Source organism: Gracilinanus agilis, chromosome 6 (genome assembly GCF_016433145.1).
Source record: "Gracilinanus agilis isolate LMUSP501 chromosome 6, AgileGrace, whole genome shotgun sequence".
NCBI lineage: Eukaryota > Metazoa > Chordata > Mammalia > Didelphimorphia > Didelphidae > Gracilinanus > Gracilinanus agilis.
Window position 1 is genome coordinate 49,094,320 of NC_058135.1, and position 18,869 is coordinate 49,113,188.

The 18,869-nt window shown below is 37.3% G+C and overlaps 1 protein-coding gene across 1 annotated transcript in view; it reads right to left on the reverse strand.

Annotated features, from left to right (window-relative positions):
• Positions 1 to 18,869, reverse strand: part of SLC39A8 (solute carrier family 39 member 8) — a 95,041-nt gene that overhangs the window by 44,425 nt on the left and 31,747 nt on the right. The window contains exons 3-5 of the mRNA XM_044682355.1: positions 14,928 to 15,097; positions 9,424 to 9,546; positions 8,827 to 8,994 (exon numbers count right to left, since the gene is read on the reverse strand). Coding sequence (XP_044538290.1) covers positions 8,827 to 8,994; positions 9,424 to 9,546; positions 14,928 to 15,097 — 461 coding nt within the window. The remainder of the gene's footprint in view (positions 1 to 8,826; positions 8,995 to 9,423; positions 9,547 to 14,927; positions 15,098 to 18,869) is intronic.

Sequence of the window (18,869 nt, forward strand, 5' to 3'; positions counted from 1 at the left end):
CTGGCAGAGCTCAAGAAGGAAATAGATAGTAAAACCATACTAGTGGGAGATCTAAATATTCCTCTGTCAGATCTAGATAAATCAAACCAAAAAATAAATAAGAAAGAGGTAAGAGAGGTGAATGAAGTCCTAGAAAAATTAGATTTAATTGATATGTGGAGAAAAATAAATAGGGACAAAAAGGAATACACCTTCTTTTCAGCTGCACATGGTACATTCACAAAGATTAACCATGTAATAAGACATAGAACAATTGCAAACAAATGCAGAAAAGCAGATATAATAAATGTAACCTTCTCAGATCATAATGCAATAAAAATAATAATTAGTAAGGGCACAAGGACAGGCAAATCAAAAACCAATTGGAAATTAAACAATATGATTCTCCAAAACCAAATTGTCAAAGAAGAAATCATAGAAACAAACAACAATTTCATTGACAAGAATGACGATGATGAGACATCCTACCAAACTCTGTGGGATGCAGCTAAGGCAGTACTCAGGGGGAAATTTATATTCTTGAATGCATATATTAACAAATTAAGGAGGGCAGAGATTAATGAATTGGGTATGCAACTCAAAAACTTAGAAAGCGAACAAATTAAAAACTCTTAGATGAAAACTAAATTAGAAATACTAAAAATTAAGGGAGAAATTAATAAAATTGTAAGTAAAAGAACTATTGAATTAATAAATAAGACTAGAAGCTGGTATTTTGAAAAAACAGATAAAATAGACAAAGTACTGGTCAATCTAATAAAAAAAAGGAAAGAAGAAAACCAAATTGACAGTATCAAAGATGAAAAGGGAGACCTCACCTCTAATGAAGGGGAAATTAAGGCAATCATTAAAAACTATTTTGCCCAATTATATGGCAACAAATATAACAATTTAGGAGATATGGATGAATATCTACAAAAATATAAATTGCCTAGATTAACAGCAGAAGAAATAGAATACCTAAATAATCCCATATCAGAAAAAGAAATTGAACAAGCCATCAAAGAACTCCCTAAGAAAAAATCACCAGGACCTGATGGATTCACAAGTGAATTCTATCAGACATTCAAGGAGCAACTAATCCCAATACTATACAAATTATTTGATATGATAAGCAAAGAAGGAGTCCTACCAAATTCCTTTTATGACACAAATATGGTACTGATTCCAAAGCCAGGGAGATCAAAAACAGAAAGAAAACTACAGACCAATCTCCCTAATGAACATAAATGCAAAAATCTTAAATAGAATTCTAGCAAAGAGACTCCAGCAAGTAATTAAGAAGAACATCCACCATGAACAGGTGGGATTTATACCAGGAATGCAAGGATTGTTCAACATTAGGAAAACCATCCACATAATTGACCATATCAACAGTCTAACAAACAAAAATTACATGATTATCTCAATACATGCTGAAAAAGCCTTTGACAAAATACAGCATCCATTTCTATTGAAAACATTGAAAAGTAATAGAAGGACCCTTCCTAAAAATAATAAACAGTATATACCTTAAACCATCAACAAGCATTATATGCAATGGGGATAAATTAGAAGCCTTCCCAATAAGATCAGGAGTGAAACAAGGATGCCCATTATCACCTCTATTATTGAACATAGTACTAGAAACAGTAGCAATAGCAATAAGAGAAGAAAAAGAAATTGAAGGTATGGCAATGAGGAGACTAAGCTATCACTCTTTGCAGATGATATGATGGTATACTTAAAAAACCCTAGAGAATCAACTAAGAACCTGGTAGAAATAATAAACAACTTTAGCAAAGTTGCAGGATACAAAATAAATGCACATAAATCATCAGCATTTCTATACATTTCCAACACATTAGAGCAACAAGAAGTAGAAAGAGAAACACCATTTAAAATCACCCTAGACAATATAAAATACTTGGGAATCTATCTACCAAAACAAACACAGCAATTATATGAAAACAACTACAAAACACTTTCCAAACAAATAAAACTGGATCTAAACAATTGGAAAGCCATTGATTGCTCATGGGTAGGACGAGCTAACATAATAAAAATGACAATTCTACCCAAATTAATTTACCTATTTAGCGCCATATCTATCAAGCTACCAAAAAACTTCTTTACTGAATTAGAAAAAACTATAAAAAATTTCATTTGGAATAACAAAAGATCAAGAATATCAAGGGAAATAATGAAAAAAAAATGTGAAGGAAGGGGGCCTAGCAGTACCAGATATTAAACTATACTATAAAGCAGCAGTCATCAAAACAATATGGTACTGGATAAGAGACAGAAGGGAGGATCAGTGGAATAGACTTGGGGTTAATGACATCAGCAAGACAGTGTATGATAAACCCAAAGAGCCCAACTTTTGGGAAATGAATCCACTATTTGACAACAACTGCTGGGAAATTTGGAAAACAATATGGGAGAGATTAGGTTTAGATCAACATCTCACACCCTACACCAAGATAAATTCAAAATGGGTGAATGACCTGAATATAAAGAGGGAAACTATAAATAAGTTAAGTGAACACAAAATAGTATACCTGTCAGATCTCTGGGAAAGGAAAGATTTTAAAACCAAGCAAGAGTTAGAGAAAATTACAAAATGTAAATTTAATGGTTTTGATTATATTAAGCTAAAAAGCTTTTGTACAAACAAAAACAATGTAGTCAAAATCAGAAGGGAAACAACAAATTGGGAAAAAATCTTTATAACAAAAAACTCTGACAGGGGTCTAATTACTCAAATATACAAGGAGTTAAATCAAGTGTATAAAAAATCAGGCCATTCCCCAATTGAAAAATGGGCAAGAGACATGAATAGGCAATTTTCAGGTAAGGATATTAAAAATATCAATAAGCACATGAGAAAGTGTTCTAAATCTCTAATAATTAGAGAAATGCAAATCAAAACAACCCTGAGGTATCACCTCACACCTAGCAGATTGGCTAAAATGAAAGAAGGGGAGAGTAATGAATGCTGGAGGGGATGTGGCAAAATTGGGACATTAATGCATTGCTGGTGGAGTTGTGAACTGATCCAACCATTCTGGCTGGCAATTTGGAACTATGCTCAAAGGGCTATAAAAGACTTCCTGCCCTTTGATCCAGCCATACCATTGTTGGGTTTGTACCCCAAAGAGATCATAAATAAACAGACTTGTACAAAAATATTTATATCTGAGCTTTTCGTGGTGGCAAAAAATTGGAAAAGCAGGGCATGTCCTTCAATTGGGGAATGTCTGAACAAATTGTGGTATATGCTGGTGATGGAATACTATTGTGCTTAAAGGAATAATAAACTGGAGGGATTCCATGTGAACTGGAAAGACCTCCAGGAACTGATGCAGAGTGAAAGGAGCAGAGCCAGAAGAACATTGTACACAGAGACTGATATACTGTGGTAAAATCGAATGTAATGGACCTCTGAACCAGCAGCAATGCAATGACACAGGACAGTTCTGAGGGATTTATGGTAAAGACGCTACCCACATTCAGAGGAAGGACTGCAGGGGAGGAAACATAGAAGATAAACAATTGCTTGAACGCATGGGTCGGGGTGGATATGATTGGGGATGGGGACTCGAAACTACCACACCAATGCAACTAACAACAATTTGGAAATAGGTCTTGAACAAGGACACATGTTACAACCAGTGGAAATGTGCTTCGGCCATGGGTTGGGAGAGAGCGGGGGGGGGGGGGGTGAAGGGGAAAGTAGGGGCATAAAGTATGTAAGCAGGTTAAAAATGAATATTAATAAATGTTTTAAAAAAAGAAAAAAGAAAAATAACTGCTTGATCACTTGGGTTGATGGGGACACGATTGGGGATATTGACTCTAGCCCAGCGATGGGCAAACTTTTTAAAGAAGGGGACAAAGGGAAGGAAATGCTCATCTGTCAGTCTGTTTCTAAGGCAATTCTTTCAAAGTTTCATTGTATTGTATCCTACTCATTGTATTCATCAGATTAGGAATAATGACATGCCACAGGATAGAACATTTCAGGGGGCCCCATAGCTGGCCCTCGAGCCATAGTTTGCCCATCACTGCTCTAACCCATCACCCTAGTGCAAATATTAATAATATGGAAATGGTCTCGATCAATGACACATGTAAAACCCAGTGAAATTGTACATTGACTATAGGAGGAGGAAGGGAAGGAGGGGAAGGAAAGAACATGAAGCGTGTAACCACCAAGCCTCAACATTCTTATAAATGAATCTAAAATGAAGGCTTCTAAGGGTCTCTTCCAGCTTTAAAACTATGATCTATGATTGATTCTTATATTCTGATGTTCTACTACAGGGCACATGTAAAAGAACATAGTTGAATGCCACATGCCCTTGAAGGGAATACAAGGCAGCTCAGTGGCACAGCAGGTACAGTGGCACACTCAAAGTCACAAAGACCTGAGTTTGAATTCTACCTTGGAAACTTACTAGCTGCTAGACATAAGCCCCTCTGAATCACAAGTTTATCAACTGTAAAATGGGGATAATAGTACCTAAATCTTACAATTAAAAGTTTTGAGGATCAATAAAAAAAAAACATGTCCAAAACACTTTACAACTTTAAAGCATTACATAGCCATTATTAGTAGTAGCCTATACAAGATTCCACCGGACCTATTGTTTAGCTATTTTTTAAATCACTTTATTAAACAGAGTAAATCTTCTCCCCCAGTGAAATGAAGGTTCTTCAAAGAGAGCCAAATGTAGGAGAGAGGGCTAGAAGTGGGCCATTTTGCTCTCAAGGATTCTTTAAATACCAAAAAAAAAAAAAAGAAAGAAAGAAAAAAAAAGAAAAAAAAGAGGATTCAGGGGAGCGGGGAGAGCATATGAGGAAAATAAACCTGCTCTCACATATGGTTGCAGTATCTATTTTGTTTATGTGTTTCTATGTTACAAAGGTGGGTTTCATGGGGCCGGGGGGAGGGGGGGGATTGTTATTAGGAAGACACAGCACTTTTTTTTTTCTTTTTGACACCAGGTTTCCCCATCTCACCCAGACTGGAAATGCAAAAGCCACTCAAGGGCTCAATTCCACTACTGACTAGCACAGAAGCTTTAAAGCTGTCCTGTTTCTGACCTGGGTTAGGTTGCCCTTCCTAAGGCAGCCTGGTGCCTCCTATTCCTGGAGCAGACCATGAGTACCACACTTCATGTAGACATTCAATTAGCCCTAGCCCTACAGCAGCTCAAAATTCTCACATTCCAAGCATTCCATCAGCCTCTCTGTCCTCAGCAGCAGGGACTTTGGGCATGTACGACCATATTCAGGTGACAGCAATATCCTTAAAGCACCAATAAAACATTTTTAAAATAAAAACACTAAACTCCATCCAGTCAGAGTTCCTTTGGACTCCTCTCCCCCTCCAGTTATACAAAAAGAGGACAAAGCACTTCCAACTGAATGGCCTTTACCCTCAGTAAGAGGAAGCACTTCACAGTGGATAGAGTGCTAGAATTGGAGTCAGGAAAACCAGAATTCAAATTCTGTCTCTCACCCTTACTAGCTATGAAACCCTTGCAAGTCATTCAAATTGTGCGTGCCTAAGGCAACTCTCAAGGACCTAGATAGTAAATCCCACAATTGTTTGCAAACAACATTGTTAGAAGAAATTCTACCAAGAAGACTCACAATAAAGTCTTTGGAGAGAGCTGGGAGTGGGACTAGAGCTTGGAGAATTACAATTTTGGAACAGACACTATTGGAATGCATTAGGGGGTTAATAGGAGAAATGCAAACATGGCTAAACAGCAGTAACATTTCTGTTAATGTGGGATTTCATGAACCTAAAATGGGCAAATCAGCAAAGTTTCCTGAATCCCTATGAGTAGATTATAGAAATAACCCAAACTGGAATTTGGCACAGCAGACCAACAAAGGTCAAGAGCCATCAATCTTCAGAACTGTACGAAAGTACTAGGAAGGCCCCTTCAGAATCTCTACCTACTCTTCAACTAACAGTTAGAAATGCTACTTGGTTCATTTTTATTGTTGCTGGTTTTCTTTAAATTATCATTTTTGCAACCTCCCAGAAAACCCTATTCATTTCCAAAGGGTTTTTAATAGGTTCTGTATTTTTTAAAGTACTTTATGACACTTGAAAGAAAAAAAGGAAAAAATATATCTTTTTTGTTACAAATGCATTGCACAGCATTTCAGTGATGATATGGATTTCTATGAAGCTGGCTTAGGAGCAAATAAATGATTGTTTGAAATACTGTTTTCTATTGTCGACATGGAATCTAGAGTTCCCAAACTTGTAGCTTAGTGAGGTATGATGAACCCCAAGTTTAGAAATAGTTTCTAGGTTGAAGACCCCCAAAGCTTGTGCTTGTTCCCTGTTCCCGTGGGAATCCACCCTGAAGGGAATCTCAGGCTAGCAGTTGCAGACTGAATAATGGACCCCAGGGTAAATGCTAAATACCCTTTTGTCCTAGGTAGTCTTCCCCTTTGTATCTGAGACCCTTACCCAGGAAGACTACCAGGGCAGGGACCATTCCTTTAGTATCCCCTTTGTGTAAGCAGTCCCTTTCCTCTACACCCTAGCCTCTAGCTATGATCCCTTTCTCTAGCTTGATTGTATCCAGTCAGTATAATGTCAATCATCTCTCCCAGCCCCTGGATCTTCCCAAATGGTATATAAGTTCCCCAATTTCCTTTGTCCCTAGGAGTGGTCCTCTAGCGCAATGTCACTCCCAGGGGATCAGGGAGCAGAGCAAAGCAGTGTTCATTTAGACTCTGCACAAGGCGCAGCTCTGCATAAGAGGCCAAGTAGCCCTCATCCCCCTTTCCCTTGATTAAAGAGTGGTTTTATGACTATTTAATAGTCCCGCGTTTTTCTAAGTTAACACTATGAAGGAAAGTTCTGATTTTCTAATAACTAATTTATAAACGTTTGGTAAGTCCAGGATATGCTGAGGCGAGTTGAACATGTATCGCCAAATTCTGCAAACTGCTAAATTCTAAAGGGCTTATGTAGCTGTCAGGACCTATCTTTTGAGAAAAAATAAAAATAAAAAGTAGAACAATACACTTCTCAAAGAGGCTGGCTTTTTTTGGATTATTGTTTCCTCAAATAGAAAAATCTTTGAAAGCAAACGATATTTCATTTTGATCTTCCTACTCCTCTACCTAGCACAATATCTGGCCCCTATATAGGAAGTACTTCTTGATTATTAACAAATTGTGGTACGAATTCCTCCGTTTTAAAATAACAGCGATTAATAAAATTAATGTGGGGGAGTAATTAGGACACTCTGATCAATCAAGGTCTCATTTCCCCAATTGTCTAACTGATGAAATCATAGAAAAGAAGGGGCAAGTAGCAGAGACAACAGGTGTCAGTTATGCAGCCTCCAAAGAAGTTCCTACCTTTAGAATCACAAAGCAATTAAGGCAAAGCTGATCCTACTCTATTCCGGGTTATGCCTCCTCTTCTCCTCCAGGGGGAGCTTAAACACTTCACTAAAAGTTGCATTCTGTCCCATGTAGTCTGCCAGGTTCAGGGGATGGTAGGTTGTTCTCTGGTGTTAGCAGGCTGAGGTCCTGCTTTCATTCCCTTCACAGATAAACACCCACACAGTAATGAAAGCAAGAACTGGGTCCATGAGGGCTCTAACAAGCAAATTCATTCATATTCCTCCCTAATCCCTTGTATCATGTATTTCCCTCACCAATGTACATATTGAGGCCAGAATCAAGAGCAACATTTTTCCAAACTAATTTTTGCATTCCCACATTTTTAGAAATAGTAACCATTTGCCCGTAAGGGAATTTTTAAACAAAGCCCATTTGTTTTTGCCAAGGCAGTACATGATTAAATTAAAGGAAGTCAACAGGGGCTTGCTGCTAACTTAATAGGAAGAGAGGAAAGTTAGTCAGCACTTCTCTATTCTCCCGCAGTGGCATTTGGCTATCCTTTCTTGTTATCTAAATCAGAAGTTCTTAACCCAAAGTCCAAGAACTTCTTGTTGTTGTTGTTGCTTTTAATATTTTGTTCATTGTATTTAACCACAACTGACTTCCTTTGTAATCTTCTGTATTTTATTTCATGTTTTAAATTTTTTTCTGCTGAGAAAGGGATCCTATAGCCTCCCCTAAACTCCCAAGGAGGTCCAGAACACCCAAAAAGGTTAAGAAGCTATGCTCTAAACCTTCTTCTGACCCAGCAAGAGAGTTGGACAGATACCATCAGTCTCCCCTCCTCCTCCTCACTTTTCAAATGTGTGCCCAAATCTGCTAAAGCATATAAACAGGACTATAGACACTATCTGAGCCTGCTTTCCCTGGACCAAAGGTGCTTTAACCCCAAACCAGAAATAGGAAAGGCCACCTTAGAAAGTAGAGAGAGCCCTTTTTGCCATTAAAAAAAATCAGCTCACTCTTCCGATTTCTTTCTCTCAATCAAAATGGTCTTTAGCTCTAAACATATTGAAGAATTGTTAGAGAAGCATTAGGAAAATGGATTTTAATCAACTTTGCCACTGTGTAATCTGGAGTGAGTCACCATTCCTTAGGAAAGTCACTATTCTTCAAGAAAGAAGTGAGAATCTGAAAAGTAGTGAATGTTGACAGCATCAGGACTCAAGCTTCCATAAATGTTACAACACCCCTCTGCCTTCTTGGAGAAGTTAGAATAGTCACATCTATGGAAAGGGAAGAAAAGCATTGAGGCAACTAATATATTTATTGATATATTTTCATAAGGAATAAGATTGATTTTTTAAACAATAGAGTAAACTAGATGGGCTTTCAGATATCCTTATATAGGAACAAGAATGCAGCAAATTAAATAAGAAAATGAAAGAATCATCATACCTGGAGAGAAACCACACTGACATTATCAAAATGGAGATGTCCATTAGGCTGTGTTACTGCTGGGTTTGCATAACATTTGACTCCATTGATGGAAGGCAATTTGGGGGGTGGGTTAGCTTTTTCTTGAGAAGGAAAGAAGTCTTCATTTCTAAAGTGAGCATGATCATTCTACAATGAAAAAAAGGAAAAGTATTCCATTTCAGAGATCAAGACACAAGATGCTCAGTACAATTAAACAAAAGGATTCATGAGTGTGGAAAATTCACCTATTTGTTTAAATGTATGTTGAATACAATAATTTAAAAGATATACATTTTTCTTACTTTGAAATATCCAACTCTATTGATTTCTTTTTCTTAGAAAATGTAGAAATACATTGAAATAGAATGGATGCAAACTTTGTTATTCGATATTACATTTACTTTATCTTTGCTCTAAGTAAACAGTAACTTTTTGTCATACCAATCAATGTTTTGATTTGCTTTATTATTTTAACTTCTATTAAGTGCAACTATATATTTATTTGTTTACATAAAATCATTTGTGCCTAGCAAAACATCAAAAGAGGAAGAGACCTTTTCTGGAAAGCACTTTTACCTGTCCATAAGTCTTCAATAGCATCTTAAGTACTCGTTCAACAAAGAAGAGAATATAGAATCCACCAAATACAGCAGCAGCTTTTTCAATGTAGTTATCAAGTTTGGGATCAAATCCAAATGCCTAAGAGAAGGAAGAATAATAATTTAAATGAAATTGAGTAATTTGAATTAATTTCAGGAAAATAACCAAGTACCTTAGTTATTATAACATCAATTAGTGCCAAGATTGCAAGGCCAATTTTACCCATCCATACACCTTTGTGGACTTGTTAAAAAAAAAACAATTATTACTTAATGTATTCCAGAGGGAGTCAAAATTAACTCAATCCACCACAAGACACACAGATAATGAAAGGAGTAATATATTAAGGAAAAGCAAAAGCTGGTTACTGACTGACCCAAATTCAGAACAAATAGAAGGAAAGTCTAAATCTCTGATTGATCAAATCAAAATACAAATTCCCTTCTCACACTATGCCTGTTGGCATATAACACCAGTACAATGTTGTTGTTGATGTTGTTGTTGTTGTCATTTAAATAGGTCTCTATTTCCAAAGGAAATGATATCAACCAAGACAGCCATTTTCAAATCCCAGGTCTGCCATCAACAAGAAGTATAACTTGCCTATGCGTTTCAGTTTTCTCACCAGTAAAATGTAATATCTGCCCTTTCTACATTATAAAACATAAGTAACTTTAAAAAATGTGAAGGCAGCACTGCTTACAGTGTCATGGACATCTTTGATAATCTGATGATATCTATGCACCTCTTCTCTGAATAAATTTTTGACTGAAGGGGAAAATATGATATGAAAATGTCAACTATCAACTATCGGTCAGTTAATAAACATTTTATTAAGCACTTAAGCACTGGGAATACAAAAAAAAAAGGCAAGGGAAGACAACATGTAAAGAACTATGAACAAATATAATACAGACAGAATAAACAGGAAGTGGTTGACAGAGGGAAGGCCCTAGAATTAAAGGAGAGCAGGAAAGACATCCTGGAAAAGGTAGGATTTTATCTGGGACATGAAGGAAGCCTGAGAACCCGAGGAAGAGATGAAAGGGGAAAGCATTCCAGTTATGGAAGAGAGCCAGAAATGCCTAGGAAGACAGAGTCTTGTTCAAGAAAGAGCAAGGAGGCCAGTGTTGTTAGTCAAAGAGTGTGAGGGTGAAGGAGAGACATAAGGTATAAATTGCTATTATGATGATCACCTCTTCTAACAGACTTTGTGCCCAAACAAGTTAGGTACTTCTGAATCCTTTCAAGCCAAAAATGTTCTCTAAGCTCATTCTTCTGACTCTAGATTTCTAGTAGTGCACAAAGAATATTCTTTAAAGATGTTAATTTAATTAATTTTTTGCTAAATAAATAATATAATTAAAGATAGACATGGACTCATGATGAAAAATGCTACCTACCACAATAGAAGGTACTGATGGAATCTGAATGCAGACCATTTTTTCACTTTATTTCCTTTATGATTCCATCATTATGTGCAATATGTATCTTATTTCATATGGACCAATATGGGAACATGTACTCTGCCTGTATTATAACCTCTATCAGATTGTTTGCTGTCTTGGGCAGGGAGAGGAAAGGAGAGAACTTGGATAATAATTTGTCAGAAAACAAATATTAAAAATTGTCTCCACATGTAATTTGGGGAGAAATATAATAAAACATTACTAGAGGGGAAAATAATTGTCTTTTCAGAACTTCAATTTGACAATAGAATTTGTCAAAAGACCTAGCAGCTAAATGAAATATAAAGGATATATATTTACATATCTCTACTTACATAAACATACATGATGCATGATTTTAAAATGTTTATATATGAAGTCTATCAGTATCATATATTTGTTCATAGACATATGGATCAATCAGTCAATGCTTCAAAAGATATCAGATTTCACTGATCTAAGTATTCTATCAATTGGTACAACTCACAGCTCCTCCAGGCTTCAAAGAGTTCTTGATACAGGATTTTGTTTTGGTTTTTTTTTCAGTATTCTGATAAGTGTATTTCAACCTAATTCAATTAGCTTCCTTTATCATCCAGTGCAGCCGAGTTTAGACACATGCTTCTTAGAGGGGGTCCATGAATTTCACTAGACCATACCCCAAGGGGCCCAAGACTCACCCAAAATGTGAAGCATCCCTGCTGTAGAAGCAGGTTTCACAAGATACAAGCTGCAGTTATCAACTTGCTGGGGATGAGTCTCTGTTCACTTTGTGGAAGATGGAGAGAGATACTGTCACCACTATGTATTTCATGCCTTCCCACCAGGGGAAATTGTGTCAGAGGTTGTTTTCAAAGGGCACAAGTACTTGAGAGCCCAGGGTAACCTCCATGGCTCAATGAGGCCCTGAAGGAGGACTTTATCCAAAGGCACAGAATGATATAGATACATAACACATAAATGCTTCAACTAACACTAGAAAGAATAAATTCATGATAAAGGGCTCTAGTTATACATTTTATTCATCTGTATTATGGGGATAGCAACTAGCCCCTCGATTCCACTGATAAAGGAAACTCTCTCTGTCAGTGGAGATCAATACCATCTCTACAACTTAGAGTTCCTGAAAGTCCTTGATGAATTAAATGACTTCCAGGGTCATATGACCAGTATGAATCAAGAGATAAGACTCAAACCCAGCTCTTTCTGGCTCCAAAGCAAGCTTTCCATCCACTATACAACACTGTCTCTCACATACATGCATATCAATGTAAATTATATATTCTACTATTGTAAATTATAATTAAAATGAATGTACATATTATTCTATTTAAAGTCTTGCTACATATTTATTAGTCAAATAAAAACTCCCTTCAAAATAGGTGTCAATATATGAAATTGTCAAATGAGAATAAGTCTAGAAAGTGAAAGACAAGATCAGAAATTCAAGTAAGACATCATTTGCTTATGAAACTGTGTGACATTTATTAAAATGGGATGTTTTACTTTTTAAAAAAAATTAGTCCGATAAATAAGGCACACATGAACAAATCAGTAAATTTGCTCGTTTTTCTTTGCTCTTTCAGAAAACCTTTGGTTTTTAATAGGATATGTATATGTGGTTATTACTATAAAAATTTTAAGGTTTTGTTTTCCTTGTAGTCATTTTATGTATTGTTCATTTTAAAATAGCAATCTAACAATATAATTCAATTCTAATTAAGACACAAAGTCTCTCTCTGATCTTCAAGTCACATAATTGCTCATGACTTAATTTTTTCCATCTCAGGGAGCTGAATAACATACTGGAAAGATTAAGAAGGTTGGATTCCAAGCTTGGCTAATTTAACTTAATAGCTTCTGTGACCTTGGTGATAAAGACATTTCACCTTTCTAGGTTTCAGTTCCCTCACTGGATGAATGAGAGCCTGGACCAAGTTCTCTAAACACTTTTTTAATTTTATTTTATTAGTCCAAAAAGTGAGCCCCCCAAAATAGTTTTACATGACTTCACATGTAAAATCTGTATCGGGGGGGCAGCTGGGTAGCTCAATGGATTGAGAGTCAGGCCTAGAGACGGGAGGTCCTAGGTTCAAATCCGGCCTCAGACACTTTCCAGCTGTGTGACCCTGGGCAAGTCACTTGACCCCCATTGCCCACCCTTACCACTCTTCCACAGAAGTTAAGGATTTAAAATTTTTTTTAAAAAATTAAAAAAAAAATCTATATAAACTTGTTTACTATCTCAGGGAGGAGAGAGGGAAAGGAAAGTGGGGAAAAGGGAGATAATTTAGAACTCAAAATTTTTTAATGTTAAAAATTGTGTTTACATGTTAATTGGGGGGAAAATAAAATATATAACTTGTTTAAAGAGTGATATTCCCATTTGTGCTTATGGTAATGAAATTTTAACATGGCTTTAAAAGTTTTGAGACTTTTCTAAAAGTTATGGGATGGAAATGTACTTTGTGAAAGCCTTTTTTGTTCTCTAGTCTGGGTATATCTCTTTCTCTGGGTGGAGATTTCTTTGCGTGTGCTTCAGTGTAAAGGGATGCCATCTTTTGTCTCCATCCTATATATATCCTCTCCATATACATAGTCTGCCTCTGCTCTCTCCTAACTCTGTTTTTCTCTCTTCACTGGTCAGAGCATAGAAATAGAGTGCTCTGTTTTTTATTTATTTTATTTACTGAATACTTTTACGTTTACTGCTTTTAATTTTAAGCACAGATAAATGGACTATTTTCTCTCTAAGAAAAAATATGTTAACAGACTCTTTATTTGTGTAGTGACCTTCAAGAGATTTTTCCCCTCCTCTGCGTCAGTAACCCTTGATTAATAAAATGTTCATAACTGCTGTTTTGTTACCCCCTGGTCTTCTTTAGCTAAAGCAAATATAGAAGGGCATTTTCTTGTCTCTTCTGAGTAAATATGACACTGTCTGGCTCTTAAAAGAAAATGTTAACACTGTATATTAAAAAACTAGACTTGCCAAAATGCAAAACAGTAAAGCATTTTGAGATCCTCAGAGGTGTACAGAAGTTGTTTGAGCACAAATTGGTGGCCAGAACTTCAGGAATGGTAATTTGGTCTCCAACATAGACATCCTCTGAAGTTTGGGACAAGCTTGTAACTTTGCTGGGATTCAACTTTCCTTCAAAAAAGACAAAACCTACCCAGCTTAAGAAATGCTACAAGAATCACAGCAACTGAGGGAACTCAGTAGTTTTGGAGGGTTTTTTTGTTTGTTTCTAAACCTTTATGTTTCATCTTAGAATCAATACTTAGAATCAGAACTGTGGTTCTAAGGCAGACTAGTAAGGGTTAGGCATTAGGGGTTACGTGGCTTGTCTGGGGTCTCACAGCTTGGAAGTGTCTGAGGCCACATTTGAACTCAGGTCCTCCTGTTTCTAGGCCTGGCTTTCTATTCATTAAGTCCCCTCAAAGTGTTTTAAAGAGGAAAAGTGGATACTGTGTTATTATTGTTGTTTAGCCTTCATTTTTCAGAGAGGACTTGTGCATGAATTATTTGTAAGTGAAGCAGAGTTGCCCAAAGTCATCAGCTTCATTCCCTCTTCCAGAGTCATCCAAGAACAGTAGTAAGACAAGTCAGGATGACTAATGAAGGGTCAAGATGCAGGGGTCGACCTTGGCCTCTTCAATGCCTTAATGAGTTTTAAACACTCCACAGCACCTGCTTCAGCCACCTCCATGGCAAGTGGAACAAACTGTTATTGTCTGCCTATTCTGCTGGGAGAAGTCTTCACATGCTTGGGGTAGGCATCCATTTAAAGCCTGCTGGTTCTCTCAACTTTGTAATGCCCATCATTAGGCATTCAGCCTAAGATGGTTTTACCAGGGTGTGGCCAGTGAACATGCTACAAGTTTCTTGGAAACACAGGTAAGAGTTGAGCAAGCACCAAAAGTAGATGATAAGTAGCCCTGAAAGGAGCTCAGCAAGCCTTCACACCAGAGTTGCCAGTCTACCTAGAATACCCCATAAATATATAAACAAAGAGTCAAACACCTTACCTCTGGAATAAGCTGGAAAATTGCATTTGAAAAGAGAGTCCCAATGGCCAGTCCCACAAAATAAGTCAAAATCTTAGGAAAATATGGCTTCTTTAGCAACGGAGTCAAAACCAGTCCCAGGAGAGATGCCAGGTTAATGATAGTCACCGAAAGGAATCCATATCCCCAGACTGTAAATGAAAATCAACAAATATGAAGGATGAGTCTGATAAAGAACATTCTTCAAATTCTAGTTCAAAATAAATACTTATGAACTCAATTTAGAACAGTTTTTTCTTTAAACCAGCAAAAGTATCCTGTAACTTTTGCCTGAAAAATCTGTGAATATAAATAGGAATAGGGATTACTCCTGTGATGTTACTGACAAAAGGAAGCCAGAGGTTAAAAAAAAATTCCTCAATCAAGGCAGGGTGGGCACCTTTTCTTCAATTTGTATTTAGAGAACTGCCTAAGGTTCTGAGAGATTTGGTGACTGATCCAGGGTCGCACAGCCAGTATGTGTCAATGGTGGGAATTTTTGGATCCCTGTCTATCTGGCTGCAAGGCCCTATACACCAGGCTGATTTGTGTGCAGATGTAAATACATTAATAATTAACATTAGTGGGAATGCTGCCTACCATTTAATTAGCCCTAGTGGAACTTAGAATCAGGAAGGCTCATCTTCCTGAATTTAAATCCCACCTCAGATACCTACTAGCTATGTGATCCTGACAAAATGGAGTGCCCCAAGGATCTGTACTTGTTTGCCTCTGTTTCCTCATATGAAAAATAAGCCCAAGAAAGAAATGACAAACCACTCTAGTATCTTTGCAAAGAAAACCTCAAATGGGGTCACAAAGAGTCAGACATGACTGAACAATGTTTACAGAAGACAGAAAGCTTATTTTAAAGATATACTGAGCAAAGATGTTGACTGGAAACTGATTTCTTCACATCCACTCCTTTCAAGAGGGAACAACAGACTACCTTATTCCCATTTCAAAAGCCAGGGGATAAGGGGAGAGAGGAGGGAGGAGGGGAAGGAAGTCATAGGGGCACCCACTAGCTTCCTGTGACCTGAATGAAGTACATCTCTAGATCTTAAAAAAAAAAGCCAGCACATAGCACAGCAATCAGAAAAGCCTCTTTGTAAGCAGTCATCAAAGCCCAATGACCTAAAAGGCAAAGTCCTGAGTCACAAATAACATAATCACAGAATCTCTAGATTTGAAAGGGAACTAAACCTCTGAGACCATCCCCTCTACAACACCACACCCCACCCCAAATGGTCACCCAGCCTTTGCTGGAAGATCACTAGTGAGGGGGAGCCGAATGCCTCCCAAAGTACCTAGGTTAGAGCTTAGGAAAGAGTTCTTATCATTAAAAATGTTTTCTCATTAAAAATCCAAAGTCCACATGAGAAAAATAAATCTAATACCTCTTCTTCTTGTCAGTCTTACAATTATTTGAAGGTTGTTTTCATGTCTACCCCTCCCAAGTCTTCCCTAAGCTAAAATGTTCCCCAGATCCTTTGACCAGTCCTCAGAAGGCATAGCCATAATCACTTTCACTTTTCTGGCCACTTTCACCATTCATACCCTCATATGCAAATTCCCCAGCTTATCAAAGTCCCCCTGAAGAGAAAACTACTGATGTCACATGACCAGAACAGAGTATATTTGGCAATATTCCTGCTTCTCTAGCCATAAAGGTTCTTCAACTTTAAATTATTACTCACTCAATTATTAACTGTTTTGGCAAAGTGAGGATAGCTCGCTAAAGCAATCCAAGAGTCAGTGGGGGGTTTTTTTGGCTGCAATGAGGCACTATTAACATTGCTGAGATCGCAGTCAACCTGAACTCCCAGATGACTTTCTAACAAGTTCCTATCTAGCCACATCTCCTTCATCTCATTCTTAGATTTTTTTAAAGCTCCAGATTTACAAGACTTTACATTTATCCCCATTAAATTTCTTGTTCAAAGATTCAGCACAACATTCTAGCAAGTCATGCTCTTTTGGATTAATCCTCACTTGATGAGTCAGCTATCTACTTTATCTTTATGTCATGTGCAAATCTGATAAGTATACTATGACTATCAAAGTGTTAAGCTGCAGATAATCACTCCTTTCAAACTGGCATGAAGGGGAGCCGAGTCAAGATGGCAGCTTAGTCAGAGGGAAATCTGAAACTATGACAATCTTTCCAAATCAATCTTTTAAAAGCCCCTCAAAACAAAAAAGAGTGAAAAACCAATAGCAAGATGGAGTGAGGGGGCTATCCTGCTGAACACAACTTGAAAGGCAGGCAGAGAAGAGCTGATTTTCATGGGATAAGGGGTTCGGAACCAGAAGCAAAACTACACACAGAGAAATGCTGGCCAATTACCCTGCCCCCACCTACTGCTCCAAGTTCAAAATCTGGGAATAGGTCAACTTCAGGATCCTAGGACCCAGACTACACCAACAGTAGAGCACCCCAGACTCACCCACAGAAGTCCCAGGCCCTGGTACCAGCCTGCAGTGAGATCCAGAAGTCCATAGCACTGGACCCTTTCAAACCTGCCCTGTAGTGAAGACTAGTCCCAGGGCAAAATATCTCACAGTGGTAAACCCTGCAAGCCAGTGGTAATGAAGACAGAATCAGGAGCTTTCTGAATTCCCAGTCCACAGGGAAAAAAAAGGCTGGGAAAATGAGCAAACAGCCCAAAAGAAATACCTAACTCTAGAAAATTTCATAGAGTCACTAGGGAACTATGAGATCCTACCAGCCACATGCAAAACTCAAAGAAAAATGGAAATTGGCATCAAGTACTGGAGCTGGAAGAACTCAAAAAGGAATTCAAAAATCAAATAAGATAGGTTGACGAAAAATGGAAAAAAGAAATGAAACTAATGCAAAAAGAAAATAATAGCTTGAAAAGCAAAACTCATCAACTGGAAAAGGAGGCAAAAATTCAGTGAAGAAAAGAGTTTCTGAAAAAACAGAATTGACCTAATGGAAAAAAGCAAAAAATCCAATGAAGAAAAGAGTTCCATGAAAAATAGAATAAACCAAATGGAAAAGGAGGAATCAAAAGGTCATGGAAGAAATTCTGTCTTTAAAAATTAGAATTTGGCAAATATAAGCTAATGACTTCGTAAGACATCAAGAAGCAATAAAACAAAATCAAAAGAATGAAAAAAATAGAAGAAAATATGAAATATCTCTTTAAAAAAACTGACCTGGAAAATAGAACCAGAATAGACAATTTAAGAATTACTGGACTACTGGGGGCAACTGGGTGGCTCAGTGGACTGAGAGTCAGGCCTAGAGATGGGAGGTCCTAGCTTCAAATCTGACCTCAGCCACTTCCTAGCTGTGTGACCCTGGGCAAGTCACTTGACCCCCATTGCCTAGCCCTTACCCCTCTTCTGCCTTGGAACCAATACACAGTATTGACTCCAAGACGGAAGATAGGGGTTAAAAAAAAAAAAAAGAATTACTGGACTACCTGAAAATCATGTTCAAAAAAATGTCTACACATCATATTACAAAAAACTATCCCAAAAGAAACTACCCTGATATTCTTGAACAAGAGGGTAAAATAGAAACTGAAAGAATCCACAGATCATCTCCTGCAATAAATCCCCAAATGACAACTCCCAAGAATGTTATAGCCATGTTCAAGAGCTTCCAGGCCAAGGAGAAAATACTGCAAAGGGCCAGAAAGAAACAATTCAAATATCATGGAGTCACAGTCAGGATTATACAAAATCTGACAGCTTCCATACTGAAGAAATGGAAGCCTTGGAATATGGTAAGGGAAGCCAAGGGAACTTGGTTTACAAACAAGAATCACCTACTCATCAAAACTGACTATATTCTTTAAGGGGAAAAAATGATCATTTAATAAAATAGAAGATCTCTAAGCATTCCTGAAGAAAAGACCAGACCAAAACAGAAAATCTGATGTCCAAATA